General features: G+C 59.3%; 3 protein-coding genes across 10 annotated transcripts; 2 read left to right on the top strand and 1 right to left on the bottom strand.

The window, feature by feature from the left end:
* Positions 1-1,557: 1,557 nt before the first annotated feature.
* Positions 1,558-4,312, bottom strand: RPL36A (ribosomal protein L36a). Its single transcript, XM_075435485.1, has 5 exons — positions 4,240-4,312; positions 3,821-3,926; positions 3,519-3,586; positions 1,712-1,834; positions 1,558-1,627 (listed from the first exon to the last, which is right to left on the bottom strand). The coding sequence occupies exons 1-5, from the start codon at positions 4,240-4,242 to the stop codon at positions 1,607-1,609; spliced, it is 321 nt and encodes a 106-aa protein (XP_075291600.1). The 5' UTR covers positions 4,243-4,312; the 3' UTR covers positions 1,558-1,606.
* Positions 4,313-4,580: 268 nt separating this feature from the next.
* On the top strand, positions 4,581-16,528 carry BTK (Bruton tyrosine kinase). 8 transcript variants are annotated; one of them, XM_075435598.1, is made up of 20 exons: positions 4,741-4,866; positions 6,050-6,117; positions 8,080-8,262; positions 8,440-8,538; positions 8,795-8,863; positions 9,451-9,532; positions 11,114-11,242; positions 11,349-11,416; positions 11,919-12,100; positions 12,409-12,471; positions 12,733-12,787; positions 13,109-13,191; positions 13,301-13,428; positions 13,579-13,653; positions 14,001-14,172; positions 14,446-14,662; positions 15,323-15,387; positions 15,865-15,983; positions 16,117-16,274; positions 16,405-16,528. In XM_075435598.1, the coding sequence occupies exons 3-20, from the start codon at positions 8,122-8,124 to the stop codon at positions 16,474-16,476; spliced, it is 1,977 nt and encodes a 658-aa protein (XP_075291713.1). In that variant the 5' UTR covers positions 4,741-4,866; positions 6,050-6,117; positions 8,080-8,121; the 3' UTR covers positions 16,477-16,528. The 8 variants fall into 8 exon arrangements, with proteins under 8 accessions (XP_075291710.1, XP_075291711.1, XP_075291707.1 ...); XM_075435597.1 differs by having other exon boundaries at positions 11,114-11,254; XM_075435592.1 differs by lacking the exon at positions 6,050-6,117 and having other exon boundaries at positions 4,584-4,866; positions 11,114-11,254; positions 11,946-12,100.
* A 295-nt stretch (positions 16,529-16,823) lies between these two features.
* On the top strand, positions 16,824-18,142 carry TIMM8A (translocase of inner mitochondrial membrane 8A). The gene is made up of 2 exons (XM_075435855.1): positions 16,824-17,014; positions 17,299-18,142. The coding sequence occupies exons 1-2, from the start codon at positions 16,892-16,894 to the stop codon at positions 17,458-17,460; spliced, it is 285 nt and encodes a 94-aa protein (XP_075291970.1). The 5' UTR covers positions 16,824-16,891; the 3' UTR covers positions 17,461-18,142.
* Positions 18,143-18,628: the final 486 nt, after the last annotated feature.

The raw sequence follows: 18,628 nt of genomic DNA, 5'->3' as shown, positions 1-18,628 counted from the left end.
AAAGGCTAAGCTTTTTCTTATTTCCACTGTACAGGAGTATAGCATGGTATCTGAAATTAAGCCACGTTCTAGAAAACAGGCTGTTTTGTTCCAGTCACTCCGTTCTTGTGACATTTGTCACGATTGCAACAAACTGCGCTCAGTAAAGCTGACACGACGCAGCCACACAGTCCATCTCACAGGCAGAGACCAAAGCCACTGCTGCTAACAGGTTAAGCAGCAGTAGTTTGAAAACGCCAATCACATCAGCCAGTACTAAATATGCAAAAATATGAGTTCTGTTACTGTTCAGTAACTGAGCGTTCTCAGTCCCTATGAAGATGTGAAGAGGCATTTCTCCATCCTCCAGCTCTATTTTCACTACAAGGAAGTTACTCTCACACAGAGCGCTCCACATCGTGTTCTCAGCACCTGCTGCCAGTGGCCTTCCTGCTCACCGGCAGGACACTGCTGCCTCAAGTGGACAGCAGGGGCATCACAGCCCAGAGCAAGCTGTGCTGCAACGCACCGTGCTCTCGGTAACTGCCCAGTCACCACTCATTTGAAACTGCAGTGCTGTGCTTCAGCTTTTTCTTCTAAGCAAAATTCTAAGAGGCCCCAACAGCAGTCAGGCACAGGGGGCAGGCAGCTGAGGCCTGTCACAGCATCACTTTCAGCGTGACACTGAGCTGCTGGGGGAACCATGGGCACGAAGCTGTCCCTCTCCCATCTCAGCTACCCTAACACAGCCACTGCACACAACTCATCACTGAGCTGCACAAGTAACCACTGCCTAATGGTGCAGGCGATGCTTCCTCAGATGAAGCCCCTCGTACCACACCCACGAGCTGCTCCAGGCTGTTCGCTCATGCATTGGCCCTCAGGGCAGAACAGCTGTTCCCTGTTTGTAAAGAGGGGCCTACAGCCAAGCGCAGGGGCTGTTCGCATTACTCTGGTCCCTACAGTGTTAAAACCATGGCTGAGTGCAAGGAATCTTACCTGCCTCTCCTCTCAGGCAAGGGCTTAAAGAGGAAAAAGGCCTACTCTGACAGCTCTGCTTCTTTTTTCCCTGGTCACTACATCTACCAACAACTCAAATTCACCACAGCATTCATGAAATGAATCACAGAATTACAGAACGTTCGGGGTTGGAAGGGACCTCCGTGGGTCATCTAGTCCAACCCCCCTGCCGAAGCAGGGTCACCTACAGCAGGCAATGGAACCACTATAATAGAGACACGAACTGATTCAAATGAAACAAGCTGCAGAAGTTTGGAGGAGGCCCTTTTGGAGACAGCCTTCTACCATGGAAGCTCATGAATAAACCTGGAGAAAAGCACCAGCACAATGCCCACGCAGAGAAGCAAAACCCACTGGTGCAAAAACCCATCAGAGCCTCAGGCTCTACATATATTCTGAAATGCCTCTTGGCTATCAGCAGGGCTTTTTTCAAAAGCCTTCAGATTACAGACGGTTTATTTACTAATCAGCTTCGCAAGCAACACCTTCCTGTTGGGTTGATGTACTTGCAAGTCCCACCCCACCAACAAGAGCAGATACATAAAATTAAGCAATGGATCACTTCCAAGTAGTTTAATATGGTCCATAACAATGAGTAGGATTGATCTTAGAACTGGATCACCTGGCCCTGTAAGAAGGAAGAGACAGAGCAAGTTTATTCACCACTGAATGTTGCCACCCTTTCTCGGCCACTCATGGTACACAAACATACCTTTCTTTTCTTGTCTCCTCCCAGTTCAAAGTGCTTGCACCTCTTTATGGCCAGCATCCTTTTGGACCTGCAGTTGGGCTCCACACACTCCAGCCTCAGCACAATCTTCTTTGTGGTCTTAGCCTGTGAGGAGAGGAGCAGAGTGTATCAATGAACAAGATGTCCACAAGCAGACAAACTTCCGCTCTCAGGAAAAGCTCGTTATCTGCACTCCTGAAGATTCAGCAGCTTGTTCTCAAAGTATAAAGGAAAAGACTACCAACACAGTTAGGCTCCCTCCATTAAAAACAAGATGGCACCTTAAGGACCAGTACAGGAGTACAGCGAATCTGCACCTTCACAATAAATGACACTGGCAAAAGCATTCAGTGGAGCAGGGCTGGTCCCCTGCAGAGATCAGCCACGCTGGAAGGAAGTCTGTGCCAGTGAAGGCACCACCGAACAGGCACTTCTGCAGCGTGGGAGAACACACTGGCACTGCTCAGAAGTTCAGCAGAGAGCCGGGCAGAAAAAACACCTGAACGCAGCACGACTGAAACTTTCCCTGGAAGGAGCAGCGACACAACATGCTCAATGCAGATCAGCAGATACTGAGAATTCAGACGAAGCCTAAAAGATTAGAGAAGAATTCAAAGCTGCGAGGCTACTGTGGCAGCTGGACAGAGCTATAACCACCAGTTATAAGCCTCAGCCAATCATCCATATAATGCTAACTAGGAACAGAAATGGGGATGGCAAAGTACAGGTGGGGAATGCCAAACTGCGAGAGCAATACAGCTGCTTTGTGTACCCTGCTTGCAGAAGCATTTTTTTCAAGGTCTCCTCACTTCCTGGCAGAATATCAAGTTGAAAAGCTGCTGTCATTTATTTTTCTTCTTGGTGGAAAACTTCCTAAACATCTCCAGCAGAACACCAGGGCCTTCCAGCAATGAGCCACATACCTCTCTAAGGTAACTAAACAGTTCACACAAACTACAAAAAAAATCAGCTGATCAGGTTTCGCTTCTCTGCTGTAAACACCACAGTTTTTGCCCCTCCCCACTCCCTGGCAGGAGGTACATAGAGGCACAGACAGAAAACATGCTGCAAGACTACAGTCCCTGGCATCCACACTGAAAAGGAAGGACAACAGCAACAGACTCTGCAACTCATCTGTAACAGAATGAACTGCTGCCCTTCCACTGCTGCTTTGAGACTCAGGAAAAGTCTAACGCAGCAGCTCCCATTTACTGGCTCAGCAATATGATTTTCCTGAAGACAGCAGACTGCAAGAAAATGATGCTCTGCTCTGCAGTACCCCCAGGAATTGCACACGCTTCGCTTCCATCATACCCTTGTCAGTGAAGGCTGCCTCAGTATGCAGAGAGCCTCACAACCCAGCAAAAAGTTTCCGTGACAAACTACTGGCACTTCAAGAACATAAGGGAAGCAAGCTGCCTTTTCCTTCACTGCACTCTTCCCCTTTGGCAAGCAATGAGTAAAACACTCCTTTCATTAAAGGCATCACTTCCAGTAAGACCCTGCTCCCTTACAGCATCGAGGCTCCCTGCAGAACCTGCCCTGCAAACACACACTATGTCACTCCAGCAAAAATAAGGAGCATCTACATGAGACACAAGCAGCAGGGATAATGAGCAGATATGGACAGAGAAACTGCACTCCTCATACAGCACTACCAGCACAGAGCTGCCATAACACAGCTTGAGCACAGGACCACAAGGCTGCAGGTGACTGAAGTCTCCCTCTTCAGCTAGGCATGTGGATTGCCACGAAAGTTTCAGGTCCTCCTTCCACGAGTAGCACTCACCTTCTTACGGAAGATGGGCTTTGTCTGACCGCCATAGCCGCTTTGCTTCCTATCGTAGCGTCTTTTCCCTACAGGAGGAAATAGCTCTGTTTAGGCAACAAATCAAGACACACCACAAGCACACCCAGCATCCTCACCAAACCTCGGCCTGCAGCTGCACAACCGATCAGAAGCAATCCCCTTCTCCCACAGCCGCATGCTCAGCCCACAACCATTACCCTGCTACGGGGCATGACCACCCGGGGCCCAGGCGACTTCCCCCGGGCCGTGCCCCAGAACCACCGGGGCGCACCCGTCCCTACCCTGGGCGTAGAGGGAGTCCTTCCCCTTCTTGTACTGGGTGACTTTGTGCGGCTGGTGCTTGCCGCACTTCTTGCAGTAGGTCCGACGGGTTTTCGGGACGTTCACCTGGAGGGGCAGGGAGAGTCGATCAGCACGGCCAGGACCCGCGCACGGAGCTGGAACGACGCCACGCCGCGCTCCGGGGGCCCCCTCGCCCCTGCGCTGCCGAGCGCAGCCCGGCCGCCCTTTCCCGCCCCTCGGGGAGGCCCTGCGCCACCGTCCCGGGCCTGCGGCCTCCGCCGGCCGCCCCGACTCGGCCTAGCCGCCGGCCAAACACCCGCCGCCGCGGCCGGCGCCTCGGGGGCGCGGAGCGAGCCGCCGTCGGGGCGGATGGCAGCAGATGCAGCCAGACCCGCGGCCCGCGACCGCAGGCACTCACCATCTTGCCCGCTACCGACCGAAGAGAAGGAGCGCCCCGGAAGCGGAAGCAGACGGGCGCGGAGAACCATAGAGAGGAGGGGCGGAGGGAGGGCGAGCGGCCCGTGCGGCACTGGGCGTGCAGCGCCCCTGCCGGTGGGAGGAGAGCGGGGCGGCGGCCCCGGGCGGGGGGCCGGGGGTGTGTGTGTGTGGGGGTGGGGGACGTGGCCGGGGGGGCCGGGGGTTTGCGTGGGGGTGGGGTGCGTGGCCGGGGGCGCCGGGGTGGGAGACGTGGCCGGGGGGGGGCCGTGGGGGCCGTAGGGCTCGTGGTGTGGGCCGTGGCGAGCGGAGGCCGGAGGCCCGCGGGAACAGGGCGCCGTCCCCCGCCCGCCCCGCCGCCATGGGCTGGCGCCCCGTGCCCTCCGTGCGCGGCGGCCCCGCGGAGGTGGCCCGGCTGTCTCCGGGAGGAAATGCAGCCGCTGCTTTTGAGTCAGAAACCCTGAAAAGGGGAACCGAAAGGGTGGGGTGGGCCGGCCCCGTCCTTCCTCCCCGCGCGGCCGACCCCGCCGCCACAGCCACCCCGACCGCCGGGCTGGGCTGCTCGGGCCGGGCGCGGGGCAGCAGGACCCCGGCGGGCCGGGAGGGCTCGGTGAGTGCGCGGGGCGGCGGGCCCGGGGAGCCGTGTGCCGGCACCGCGTGGGCAGCACGAGGGCGCGGGGCCCCGGGGAGAGGCGTGGCCCTCGGCCTCGCACCCCCGCACGGCTCCTGGCGGGGCCGGGAGATCCGTCCGGGCTCCGGGTGCACCCTGCCGAGCGGCGGAGAGCCGGGCCGGGGCGGCTCGGCCTAGTCCCGTGGCCTGGGCAGCTCCGAGCCAGCGGCGGCTGCCCGGGGGAACGGCTGCCGTGGGGCCGGGGGGTGCCAGGGGCTCGGGGGTGCCAGGAGCAGGGGGTCAGGGTGGTTGGTGCGGGGGTGCCGGGGGCTGTGGGGTGCCAGGAGCAGGGGGTCAGGGTGGTTGGTGCGGGGGTGCCGGGGGCTGTGGGGTGCCAGGAGCAGGGGGTCAGGGTGGTTGGTGTGGGGGTGCCGGGGGCTCTGGGGCAGCAGCAGAGCACGGGATCAGGGTGGTCTGTGAGTGCCGGGAACCCCAGGGGGTCTCCAGAGCCAGGGGCCAAGGTGCTAACTGTGCCTTTGCCGCACCTTACTCATGTTTTTTGCAGTGGGTGCTGCTGGATTGCAGCACTGGGTTTGTCCCCAAGTCTCTCCAGAGCAGGAGATTCCCTCCTCTGTCCCTCCCACCCTTCACTTTTGGCACCCTCCAGGCTGCACCTGAAACACGTTGCTCTTCCTGTTTGCAGGTAGCGGGGGCAGCCAGGCTCGGCTCCTTTGCGGGTCACTGGCAGGGGCCAGGGAGCCTGCATGCCGGGGGTGGCCCTGGGGCCATGGTAGGGCACAGGGTCTGGTGGCACAGGGCCAGCGGTGCATGCTGGGCCCGGTGGTGGTGTTAGAACATGCTTGGCCGAGGTGTGACAGTGGCCGGAAGTCACATTAGCTGGGGGGGACACACACAGGACATGCTTCCACCCACCCATTCGCCACCTCTGCTGTCACAGTGCGGCACCAATGGCTGGCTGCTAGGGTGAGTCCCACGGGGCACCCACCACCCTGAAGGACAGGCAAGGCTGGAGCGGGGCTGGTGGCAGTGCTGGGCAGAGGGTGGCTGTGCCATGCTGGGGGACAGGGAGGGTATGCTGGGGACAGGGTGGCTGTGCCATGCTGAGGCAGAACAGCCCTCGGAGATGCTCATCGTCCTTTCCTCTCTGGTGGCACTGTCACAGAAGGCACAGCAAGGACGTGTCCCATCTGCCCGGCACTGCTGGCGGTGACCCAGCTGCTGCGACTCAAGGTGAAGCTCCTGGGGACCCAGCACTGCAGTCGGGATGGGCCGGTGCCTGTGCCGGGGGGCAATGGGAGCCCTCGTGCTCTTGGGACACGGGACCGGCAGCCGCATTTTATAGCTAGGGAAACTGAGGCATGGGGCTACAGGGGGATGCTGGCGTCACTCTGGGCTCACCCACCACCCTGCCAGCAGCCTGGGGTCAGTGGCCTCCCCAGCCACATGCCCTGTCCCCAGCAGGGACCCCAGGTCCCTCCCGCCAAAGTCTGGATCAGCCAGTGGAGGCTGCTGTTTTCTCTAAAAGACTCTGATGACTCGTTTTTTAAGTTTGGGTTTTTTTTTGAAACCGTGAAAACAAGCCGGAAGGGCCTGAGCCCTGAGGGCCACAAGGGGAGGGAAGGGAGGGCCCTGGGAGGGGGACCCTGCTTGTCCCCAGCCCCTCTGGCTGTAGCCACCGCAGCAGGGCAGGGTCAGGATTGCAGCAGCAGGGTCTGTGCTGGGAGGGTCTGGGCATTGCCAATGGATGGATGGAGGGACGCCCCTGCTCCTGTCCCCAGGCTGGGGCATGCCCTGGAGAGAGGCACAGCCGGTGGGACCAGCTCCTGCCATCTTTGGTCCCCTCCTGGTCCCTGTCGTGAGCAAGCCGATGCCTGCCTCCTGCATGGGGGGAGCGGATGGGCTGCCTGGCCGGGTAGCGGGGGGCTCAACCCCTGACTCTTGCCCACCTCTGAGCCTCCCTTGGAGGAGACGGGCTGCGGGCAGCAGAGGAGGGAAACAGCTTCTCCCAGGTTGTCCTCCAAAGCTGTGTTTGTAGGAGACGAAAGGGAACAAGGTGGAAGTGAAGGGGAAGCAGGGCACATAGGTAGTCGGGGCAGAAGACGCGGAGGGAGTCTCCAGGGGATCACAGTTCAGCAGTGGCTCCAAGTAGCTCATCAGGTCCCCGTTAGGTCCAGGCTGGAGTGAGGTGTTGTTACATCCCCCAGAGGAGGAGAAGCCCACAGCTCCAGCCACGCAGCTCGGCAGGGTGCTGGAACCGTCTGGGTGTTGCAGTGCCCGGGTGTGGCATGGAGCGGTGTGGGGCGAGGTGGACGGGCTGCTCCAAGAGGTGGGCCAGGGTGGATTTCCAGCCCCCTGAGAGCAGGGCAGCAGTGGGATGTGGGGCTCCCATCTGAGCCTTTCCCTGCCCTGACTGTCCCTGGAGAGACTCTGGGAGAGCTTTGCTGCAGAGGGCTGGGGGAGGATTTAACCCCTCTGGTTGCTGGCTGGAGGCAGCCCTTCCAGCCTAACCTGCAGCAAGTGAGCACTGCTCGCAGGGGAGGAACGGGGGCGGAGCATCGTCCCTGCACTCCTGCAGGCTCCTTGGATGCGGAGGGGAAGGATGACTTCAGGGCTACTCCGTGCTCTTGGCAGCACGGCACTGCGGCTCTTCGGGGCCAGGACACCCACGACTGTTTAGGGACCGGCGTCCCGCGGCCGTCCCTTGCACACTGCCGAGTCAGCACGGCCTGGCCTGAAGCGCCTGCGGTGCGGCAGGAGGAAACGGCCGCCACAAACACACACGGACGGTGCTGGAGGGGAGGAGGGAGCTTCTGGGTGTTGCTGCTCAGGCTCTGCGCTCCTCCCCGGGGTGACGCTTCTCGCAGCCTCCCCGGCTCCCTCCCTCTCCAGTGGTCTGTGTCTGTCCATCTGCACACCCGGGGGCCCTCTCCAGCGTCCGGCGGGAGACGAAGCTGGCTGGTGGTGGCTAAATCCTTAGCCTGGTGTCAGAGAGGGGACGGGAGAGGGAGAGGTCACATTGCAAATACCACACGCTGACCTGCCTGCACACCTCTGCAGCTGATTGCCCCCTTGGGGGGCCCCAGCACCCCCTGGCTGCCCCTCCGGCAGCGTGGAGAGTGCACCTGAGGGAGGTCCAGTGACCGGCAGGTTTTTGGCTGAGCAACCACTGTGTCGGGGTTGTCCTGCCCACAGCAACCCGGTGAGCACGGCACAGAGGAGGCTGGGGGGGCTGACATGGCCAGCGTCATCCTGGAGAGCATCTTCTTGAAGCGCTCACAGCAGAAGAAGAAAACATCTCCCCTCAACTTCAAGAAGCGCCTGTTCCTGTTGACAGAGAGCAAGCTGTCCTACTACGAGTATGACTTTGAGCGGGGGGTGAGTTGTTGGCCCCACGGCCACAGGGGCTGTGCCATGGCAGTGCCCACGGGTCGCCAGTTGTCCTTTGCCAGCACCCAGCCCAAGAAAGGGGTGGTTGGATGCGGACGGTGGTTGGCTTGAGTCTCCCTGGGTCTCCCCCTTCGCGATTGTTCCAACCAATGCCGTCCCTTGCAGCGCCGGGGCAGTAAGAAGGGCTCAGTGGACATTGAGAAGATCACCTGTGTGGAGACAGTTGTGCCTGAAGACAACCCTCCTCCTGAGCGGCAGGTCCCGGTGAGGAAGGTCCTGGGGTCACCACTTGTGCCTCCTGTCCCCTCACCGCGGAATTAGGGAGAGTTACCGTGGTCTGGGGTGGTGGGAATGGGGGACAGCCCTGCTTGGCAAGGGGGCCTCTGCACCCGTGGCCCGTACCATACCAGGGGCCCAGCTTGATGTAGGGCAGGGGGACACCAAAAGCTGTGGGTCCTAGGGTAGATGCCAGCTGCTGAGCAGCAGTGTGCCAGCGTCTGTCTCTGCCTCTCTCTTCCAGAGGAAAGGAGAGGATTACAACAACATGGAGCAGATCTCAATCATCGAACGGTTCCCCTACCCCTTCCAGGTGAGTCCTTACTGCATTCCCCTTGCCAGTCTGCTCTGCCCGGCTGCAGGGTGCTGGGGGCTGGCATTGGGGAAGGGCCCCAGAGGGACCTGGCGCAAAACACAGCACCACTGCCCCAGTGCCAGGTGTCAGTGAGCCGTTTGGGGACACCCTGCTGCTGCCCGTGCTGCATGGGACAGGCAGAGGAGCCTCTGCGAGCCCAGAGGAATTGGGCAGTTCTTTTTAAGGGGGCTGCTTACATGGAAACCTGCTTCTGAGCTCTGTCCTGCCACTTATGGTCCCCTGCCTGATGCTGGAGGGATACTGTCTGCCAGCTGCCCGCTCAGCCCCCAACCCAGCTGCCTGCTGCTGCTGGCACCCAGCGTGGCCCCCGACACACCGAAAGTCAGAGAAGGAAGTGGAAATTCTCGGGGGAGGGGGCTTATTTATAACCTCTCTGTCACGGTCCCGTGAGCACCATGCGGGGCCAGCACACACCGGCATGGCTTGTGCTCTGCACAGGCTGCTTAGGGTGGCCGCAAGCCTCAGCTCCCCCCTTCCTCCCTGGGAGACCCCCGGCTGGGGCGCTGAGGTGTGTGGTCCTGCAGGTGGTATACGACGAAGGGCCCCTCTACGTCTTCTCCCCAACAGAGGAGTTGCGCAAACGCTGGATCCATCAGCTGAAGAGCGGTGAGTGTGGGGGCTCTGCGGCTCCCTCGGAAGGCAAACACAAGCAATCGGCTGTGCGTGCGGCACGACCCAGAGCGCTGTGTTTCCGGGGGCTCGCTATCTGTGGTTACATTATCCCATGTCTACGGAAGAGTGAGGGCTGATCAGAAACTTCTCCCATGACGAGCGCACTCGTAAGACCATGCCCCCACATGCATGCTCCCTAACATCCCTGAGCTGACACTAGCTGCTCCTGCCCAGGGGGAGGAGGACCCTCACCTCTGTTACACTCTGACTTCTGCAGCCACCTCGGCTGAGGCTTCTTGCCCTCTCACAAGCCTGCTCCAAATTAGCTCTAGTAGGCTCAGAAGTTATTGAGGACAAGAGGAAATAGTAGATGTGGCCACGCAGCTGTACTGGCGTGCGAGGCGAGGGTTGAGCCCCAGTGCTTTGGGAAACACAGACAAAAGGCCTGCTGGAAACCAGGGAGCATCTGTCCCAGCCCACCCCGAGCCTCGCTCAGTGCTACTGAGCTAACGTCCAGCTGTGTGGGTGCTACCTCCTCGAGCTGAGAGCGTGTTGCAGCAGAACTGCACAGAGGGGCTTGGGTGCTTGTAGTCAGCCGAAATCTGCTGGAGCTGCCCGTATGTCTCTCTTGGTGCATGTGTATCTTCCTGTGGCTTTGTGCTGGTGGGGCGAGATTAGCTGCTTGAGTTGACACAGGGAAGTTTGCCTGAGCAAGGCGGAAGCAGACCAGGCTGATAACGGGGAAGTCGGTTATTTCACGAGAGCCCTGCTGCTCTGCCCCGGCAGGCAGCCAGCCCTCTCCCCACTTCCCTGCTGCGGGAGGGGGGTTGCTGTGGCAGCCGAAGCCAGTGTAAAATCCACAGGGAAAAGGGGAGAGAAAATGCTGGCCTTTTGCTGCCGGGATGGCCTCATACTGCTCCACCAGAGAAGGGGCTCTGTGCACCCTGTGGAGCTGCTGTAAGCCAGCACCGTGCTGCGGTGGTGTTTAGGCACATCCAGTTGTCCCTCCAGCTTGGGGAGAAGTATGAGGAAGCCGGTCAGCGCCTGCCTGGCAAGGGAGCGGTCTCCCAGCAAGGGAAGTTTCTGAGCAGGCAGGGGATGGTGGTCGTGCCCTGCTGTGTCCGTCAACAAACCAGGCACAGTACTGGCCTTCCTCCCCACTTCTGAAAAAAAGGGTTTAAAAGAGCTGTGAACTGTGGGCCTCAGCAGCCCGGCGGATGCTGGATGTTTCGGCTGGCAGGAGGGCCGGTCACAGCAGGACCTGGCCCTCCAAGCATGCTCGTGTCCCTTTGCAGAGCTGCTGAAGAGCTTTGATCAAATCTGAGAGGAAAAGCCTGGTGCTTCCCAAGCTAGGGGTTTCATGGCACAGGATCTGCATAGCTGCTGCACCCAAACACAAGCAGTGAGCTGAGGGAAACCCGGGCAGCAGGCCCACGTGTGGCTGTGTATCAGTGGCACAGCAGAGGGTGAAATGATTTAACAGGGCTGATCACCTGCATTCAGGGAGCAGAGGGCTCTCTGCAGCAGGCTGGGGACACAGCCCCGGTCACACACATCTCCCCTCCTCTGCCACAGTGATCCGGTACAACAGCGACCTGGTACAGAAGTATCACCCCTGCTTCTGGATCGATGGCCAGTACCTGTGCTGCTCCCAGACAGCCAAGAATGCCATGGGCTGCCAGATCCTGGAGAGCAGGAATGGCAGTAAGACACTGGGTACCCTCCTCTTGCCCCATCTCCAGTCCCTGGGGACCACTGCAGCACAACGCCGGGGATCAGTTCTCACCTTAGTCCCTTTTCTGTTCTGAAGGTTTAAAGGTTGGGCGGTCGCATCGCAAGACAAAGAAGCCTCTTCCCCCCACTCCTGAGGAGGACCAGGTAGGGCCAGTGTCAGCATGTGGGTTTGCTCCCAGGTGTTTAAGGAGAGGGTCTGCCTGGGAAAAGCCAACACGCTCAGTGACTGGCAGTGCATTGTTCAGAGAAGTACAGGCCAGGGCTCTGCTCTGGAGAGGGATGTCAAGATGGTACCCCCGGGGAGAGGGCGCTTGAACCAGGGGATGGAGCCCAAAGGCCTGGAGGAAAGTCAAATGATCCTCAGGGGGAGCTGGGAGAATGGAGAAGCCCTGATATAGGGTGGAGGAGTCACCGGTTAAGCCAAAAGACAGAGACAAAACGCTTGTCTTTTGTGAGGATGGGTCTTCAAGCAGGAAATGTTGCAATAAAAAGTGCTGGAGGGGGGACCGGTCTCCTGGTGGAGATACATGTGAGAGCTGATGTGGCCTGAGCCCACTGCCCTGCCAGGCCTGGGGAGGGTCTTGTCTGGGAAACAGTGTGTCTGCCAGCCTCACTGTGTCCCACGCTCTCCCTCACTCTGGGGAAGATGGTGATGAAGCCCATGTCCCCTGAGCTGGCCCACAGCACAGCAGGCGAGATGAAGAAGGTGGTGGCCCTCTACAACTACGTGCCGATGAACGTGCAGGACCTGCAACTGCAGAAGGGCGAGGAGTACTTCATTGTGGAGGAAAGCCACCTGCCCTGGTGGAAGGCTCGTGACAAGAACGGGTAAGAGCTCCCACTGCCCGCAGCACTTGCCCCTCAATGGTGCCATGGCATTGGTGGGCAAACGCACCTCTGCAGCATTGCAGGGGTTGAGACAGGCTGCCTGCCTGCCTGCGGGCTCTGCGTGGGATGGCACGGGAGGAGGGTGAGGGAGGCTGAAGCAGGCTGTGGTATCAGCTATCCCTAGGAACGAACCCAAATGGGTCTGCGCCAAGGTTTTTGAGCCATTTCTACTCAGCTTTCTGGGACAGGAACCTGCTTTCCCCTTGGCCTCCTCCATCAGTGTGTGACCAGCCCCTTTTCTCCTGCAGGAGGGAAGGATACATCCCCAGCAACTATGTCACTGAAACCAGCAATTCCCTGGAGATCTTTGAGTGAGTAAGAGAAGGCGCAGGGACGTGGCAAGTTGCGCTTGGTCAGAGACTATTTACATTCAGCTCTGTTAACCTGCACAGCCTGCGAGCCCAGCCTGGCTGGGTCACTCTCCCTCTTGGATACCCCTTGAGAGCCTCCAGCCCCCTGACAGCCATCCCGGTCCTGCTCCCTGCACCGCCTGTCCTGGCTGGGCCAGGGTCAGACCAGGCTCGGGACAGAAGGCTGCAGTGATCTCCCTGATGGCTGTGTCCTTGTTCCAGGTGGTACTCAAAGAATATCACTCGGAGCCAAGCGGAGCAACTGCTGAAACAGGAGGTAAGTGTTGACTCCTGAGGCTGGGTGCTTTCTTACACACCAGCCCTCCATGGGCTGCTGTCACGTTGTGATTAGCATGGGACCAGCCCTGGCTTGCGCTGGGAGGGAGTGTTGCTCCAGGCACCTCAGGAACCATCTCTACCCTGATGTGACCTCCTCCTGGCAGGCAGTCCAGGAGGTGGACCCCCAGGCAGGGACTGGAAGTAGGAATCCTCTGATGTACTGCACCCTCTCCAGCCATACTGTGATCTTCATTCACTTTGCCTGTTACAGTCACACCGCCCCACAACCACCCTGGCCCCTCTCCCCTTTCTGTTTTAGGGTAAGGAAGGGGGCTTCATTGTCCGAGACTCCACCAGCAAGACAGGGAAATACACTGTCTCTGTCTATGCCAAGTCCTCTCTGTAAGTGGATCTAAGAACAGCTTGTTCCTACCTCAGAGGGCCCCTCCAGGCACCCCTCACCCTCTGCCTGTCCTCCCCGTGCCGCTGACCCTACGTACTGTCTCTCCAGAGACCCCCAAGGCATGATCCGCCATTATGTTGTATGCTGCACCCCCCAGAATCAGTATTACCTGGCAGAGAAGCACCTGTTCAACAGCATCCCGGAGCTCATCACGTACCATCAGCACAACTCTGCCGGTCAGTGTTTGGTGGACAGAGTGAGGCCAGCAGTGTTTTTGCTGACACAACAGTATCCTCACCTTCCTGCGCGGAAGGCAGGAGGCTTGTGTTCCCTGCTGGAACGTGGTGGGTAAGCATGGTGTGGCAATCTACTTTTTTGTGTTTCAGGGCTCATATCCAGACTGAAGTACCCTGTGTCTCAACACCAGAAAAGTGCTCCTTCCACAGCTGGCCTTGGCTATGGTAAGCTGGCCAGGGCTACCTCACGGTTCCCTGGCTGCAGGGCAGTTACTCTGCTGGTAGTAACTTTCCGGGGCTGGGATCCTGGCTGTCCTATGGCAGCAGGGCTCACAGCCTTCCCAGGAATCACTCACTGGCCTTCTGGTGACAGTACTGACCAAGAGACCCCACAAGCTACTTTGCTTCCTGTCCCCTGGAGGAACAAGTCTCAGATTTCATGGATTTTTTGGGATAGTTTTTCAGGAAGCACATGCTTGTGAGCTCTTCTTGGGCTGGCTAGATCAGATGACTGGGAGCACCCTGGAGGGAGGTCACCTGCACCCACACTGCGCTTGCACTCTCTGTCCTAGGGTCGTGGGAGATTGACCCAAAGGATCTGACCTTCCTGAAGGAACTGGGGACGGGGCAGTTTGGCGTGGTGAAGTACGGGAAATGGAGAGGCCAGTACAACGTTGCTATCAAGATGATCAGGGAGGGCTCCATGTCAGAGGATGAGTTTATTGACGAAGCCAAAGTCATGATGTAAGTGGTGAGCAGCCTGCAGGTCAGTGCTGGATATGCCGTGCCAGAATGGCTGCGCTCCTGGGTGGTGTGGAGGGACAGTCTCGGGCAGCCTCACATGCTGCAAAATGCATCCGAGAACCTACTGCCTTTGTGCTGATTCCCCGGTGACCTTTTACACTGTCGCCCAGGCCAGGAGCACCTTCCCTTCCCAAACTCTCTTTTTTCACAGATGTTTCTTTTGCTGTTTGCCCTTCTAGATGCTCAGGATTGCTCTTCTTGTCCCCAATACAGGAACCTGTCTCATGAGAAGCTGGTGCAGCTTTATGGGGTCTGCACCAAGCAGCGTCCCATCTTCATCATCACCGAGTACATGGCCAATGGCTGCCTCCTGAACTTCCTGAGGGAAACTCGGCGGCGGTTCCAGCCTGCTGAGCTGCTGGAGATGTGCAAGGATGTCTGTGAAGCTATGGAGTATCTGGAATCCAAGCAGTTCTTGCACCGAGACCTGGTAGGTCTGTGGCTGAAGGACACATTTCCAGCTCGGCAACAGCCACAGCATGTCCTAGTCAGGGCCCAGATAGTTTGTCAATGTGAGGAGAGGCAGCTCTGCAGTCTTCTCTGCAGAAAATCCCTCTAAGCTTCCCTGCCCACCTGAGCGCGGGTGGGACGCTCTGAAGTCACTGCCCTGCAGCGAGTTAGCAGAGATTGCAGAAAAAGCAGGACTAGGTAGTTTTCCAGGGGATGGGAAATGCATTTGTGGCTCGGGCAGGGTTTGTGTTAGGCAGCACAGGCAGCATCGCTGGCTCAGACATGAAAAGGGACCTTTCCATCCCCATGAAGAGCTGAGCCTACAATTTGTCAGGCCTTGGACTGGCATTGCCAACTTGCAGCCCTGCTAGGTGCTGTACCTGATCCCCTCCTGGTGCTGCTTTGTTCAGGCAAAATCCCGCTGGGGAAGTTGCCACTCCGTAGATAAAGGGGATGTCTGGAGTCCTCTCTTGCCGTCTTTGCTGAGGACTTTGTAGCTTGCCCCAGTCCAGGTCAACCTGCAGGACACAGTGAGGCAAAGTGTTAAGTGGGTGGGGATGAGATGAAGTTCCAGATGGTACAGGAGGATGAGAGAGGCAGGAGCAGGTAGGAGTGACTGCCTCCATCTCTCCATCCACAGGCTGCTCGCAACTGCTTGGTGAATGACCAAGGAATAGTGAAAGTATCAGATTTTGGCCTTTCCAGGTCTGGTAGATACGTCTGTGTCACCTCCCGGTCTCAATCCTACATCTCCTCCTTCAATCTTTTCTGCACTTCAGTATTTCTCCCCACCATCCTCCAGCTCTGCTTTTCCTCCGTCTTCTGTCTTTTTGTTTCATCTGTCTGGCTCCACTTTCTGCCTCCTCACTTTCCGCTATCCCTTTCTTACTTCCCGCGTCACTTTTCCACCTCTCTGCTTCTTCTTGCCCGCACCTCATCTCCTGGCTGCAGCTTTCTCTCCACATCCCCTTTTTGCTATGCTGCTGTGTCACCCTATACCTTCCCCAATCTTGACGAACACATACTTGTTTGCAAAAGGACATTTCTGCCCGTTGAAACCCATGCAGAGTGCAACCTCTGGTCTCTCCAAGAGCTGTCAATTCTTTCTGGGCTTGGTCGGTTGCACGGAGAAGTGAAATGTGAAATCCAAGACAGGCACCCTGATCCATTTATCTGTTGCAGGTATGTTCTAGATGACGAGTACACGAGCTCCATGGGGTCAAAGTTTCCAGTGCGGTGGTCTCCCCCTGAAGTGCTTCTGTACAGCAAGTTCAGCAGCAAGTCTGACGTGTGGGCTTTTGGTAAGAGCATGGTGCTAGTGACTTGGAGGTTGGGAAGAGAGGGTGCCCTAACAACAGTGAGCTCCTCTGCACATCGGCTTCAGGTACAGGTGCTCCCATGTCTCATGACTGTCCCCGCCATTTCCCGTAACAGGCGTTCTGATGTGGGAGGTTTACTCTCTGGGAAAGATGCCTTACGAGAGGTTTACTAACAGTGAGACAACAGAGCACGTCATCCAGGGCCTGCGCCTCTACCGCCCGCAGCAGGCCTCGGAGCGCGTCTACGCCATCATGTACAGCTGCTGGCATGAGGTAAGCCACGTCCCCCTCGGTGCTCGTCCCCGGCCGCCCTGGGGGGGCTGACACGGCCCTGCGGCTCCCCCGGGTGCAGGGGGGGGGTGGGGGCAGCAGGCTGCAGCAGGGCCCCCCTCTCGCCTGGCAGAAGGCCGAGGAGCGCCCCACCTTCACCGCGCTGCTGGGCACGATCCTGGACATCACCGACGAGGAGCCCTGACCGCCGCCCGGCCCGGCCCGCTGACCCCGGCCCGGTGCTGGCGGCCGGCACCGCCGAGCTGGTGCTGCCCCAGCGCCTGCCGCGCCGGACCTGCGCGCCGGCCGGTACCTCAGCACCGCGGCTCCGGGCACGCTGGGGCCCGAGGGACCTCGCGGCCGCCACCGCAGCCCCGGCCAGAGGCGGGGCCCTGCCGGCCGCCGCCCCGGTCCCGCCCAGCGCAATAAACGGTTCCCCTGCCGACACCTCCCTGGTACCGCCGCGCGGGCAGGGGGCGCGCGGGGCGCGCGGAAGGGGCGGGCGCGGCGCGTGCGCGGGGCGGGCGCGGCGCATGCGCGGCGGCGGCGGCGCGGCGCGGCGCGGCACGTGAAGGTCGCGGCGCGGCGGGGCCGGTAGCCCGGGCGGTACCGGCAGCGGGATGGACGCGCCGTCCGCCGGCGGGCTGGGCGGCGCCGACCCCCAGCTCCAGCGCTTCATCGAGGTGGAGACGCAGAAGCAGCGCTTCCAGCAGCTGGTGCACCAGATGACCGAGCTCTGCTGGGTACGGGCCCTGACCGGCGCGGCGGGGGCGGGCGGGGGCGCCGCGCTGACCGTTGCCCCCAGGGGGAGGAGGGACACGGGGACAAAATGGAGCCGGCCCCGGTGAGTTCGGGGGGAGGGGGGGGGCGGCTCTGGAGGAATGGAGGTCCCGGGGGGACGGGCCGGGAAGAGCCTGGGGCGGGGAGCTGGGTGTCCGGGGGTTGGGGAAGCGCAGGAGGCACGGCCTCGGTGCGCGGGGGTGGGGCCGCAGTGCCCCGGGACCGACGGGACCCCCGGTGTGTGCAGGAGAAGTGCATGGACAAGCCGGGTCCGAAGCTGGACAGCCGCGCCGAGACGTGCTTCGTGAACTGCGTGGAGCGCTTCATCGACACCAGCCAGTTCATCCTGAACCGGCTGGAGCAGACGCAGAAGTCTAAGTCGGCCTTCTCGGAGAGCCTGTCCGACTGAGCAGGACCCGCGCCCCGGGGGACCCCAGCCAGCCCCCCCCCCAGGCCAGGCCCTCTGCCGCACCGGCTCCCGGTCGCTCTGCCGCCCGAATGAGCCGGGAGCAGCTCTGGGGTTTAGGATTTAATTAAATGCCAGTCTCGGGGAAGTTGCAGCCAGATGAGAGCCTACGACAGAGGCACGGTCGCCCCTCCTCGGGGTGACGTGCTGCTCCCGGCCCCGTGGGCCAGCAGCCACCTTTGTGCTGGGACTCTGGAGCTACCGCTGCTGCGCTGGGAGCGCGTGGAACGCACCCGCTCAGTGGGACGGAGGGCTGGAGATGCACGCAGCGGGAGGTGCTCCCAGCGCTGATGTGAATCACAGTGCCGGGCGAGACCGGCCTGCGACCGCTGCCGCAAACGGTGCTGCGCAGGACAAACCCTCCCGGGTAGATGCTAACAAGCCCTGCAGGCGCTATCGCCGCGCAGGCCAGGACAGGTTCCCTTCGTGAGAAGAGCTTGTTGGGCACAGTGATCATCCCAGGCAGTGTCACTACTGGAAAGTTCTTTCAGGTGTCCATAGGTAAATCATTCATGTGGCCAAGTGACAAATTTTCAAATTGCAGCACAACTCTGTCAATATGACTTGCTCCATTAACTGCTTTCCCCTGGTCAATGGAATAAATATTTACTGGGTCAATTTTTAACATGAGATTCTCCTTTGTTCACTTAGATGAGCAGTGAGAATTGAAAATCTGGCCATCTTGTCACTCCACCTCCTTCCCAGTCATCCTGTTCAGTGCAAAATTAGTAGGGAAGGGGTATAATTGTCTTCTGGCTAGAAGGTCTGCTCTGAACCCTGATTTGTTGCTCAGTTCATTTGGTCCCGTGAATCAAGCTTGTTTCTGTTCAAGGCCTTTCTTCCTCTTCCCCAAGGACAGCTCCTGCTGTCCGGTAAATGACTAGTTTCTTTAGGGAGACTAAATGCAGGAAATAAGTAACCAGCTACTTTATAACCTCATGTACCTTTACCTGTGGAGACCGCTGGAGGGAGGCCTATGGCTGTGTCTTTTGGACCTCTGCCCCCAGGACACAGAGAGGAGCTTCCAACTGGAAAAGCAACAAATTACTGATCCGCCTTCTGGAAAGGCGGCGTGGCGTTTCAGCAGTGTTTATGTGCAGCGTGGTTCTGG

Source organism: Opisthocomus hoazin, chromosome 14 (assembly GCF_030867145.1).
Source record: "Opisthocomus hoazin isolate bOpiHoa1 chromosome 14, bOpiHoa1.hap1, whole genome shotgun sequence".
Classification (NCBI taxonomy): domain Eukaryota; kingdom Metazoa; phylum Chordata; class Aves; order Opisthocomiformes; family Opisthocomidae; genus Opisthocomus; species Opisthocomus hoazin.
This window is presented reverse-complemented; position numbering and strand designations above follow the sequence as displayed.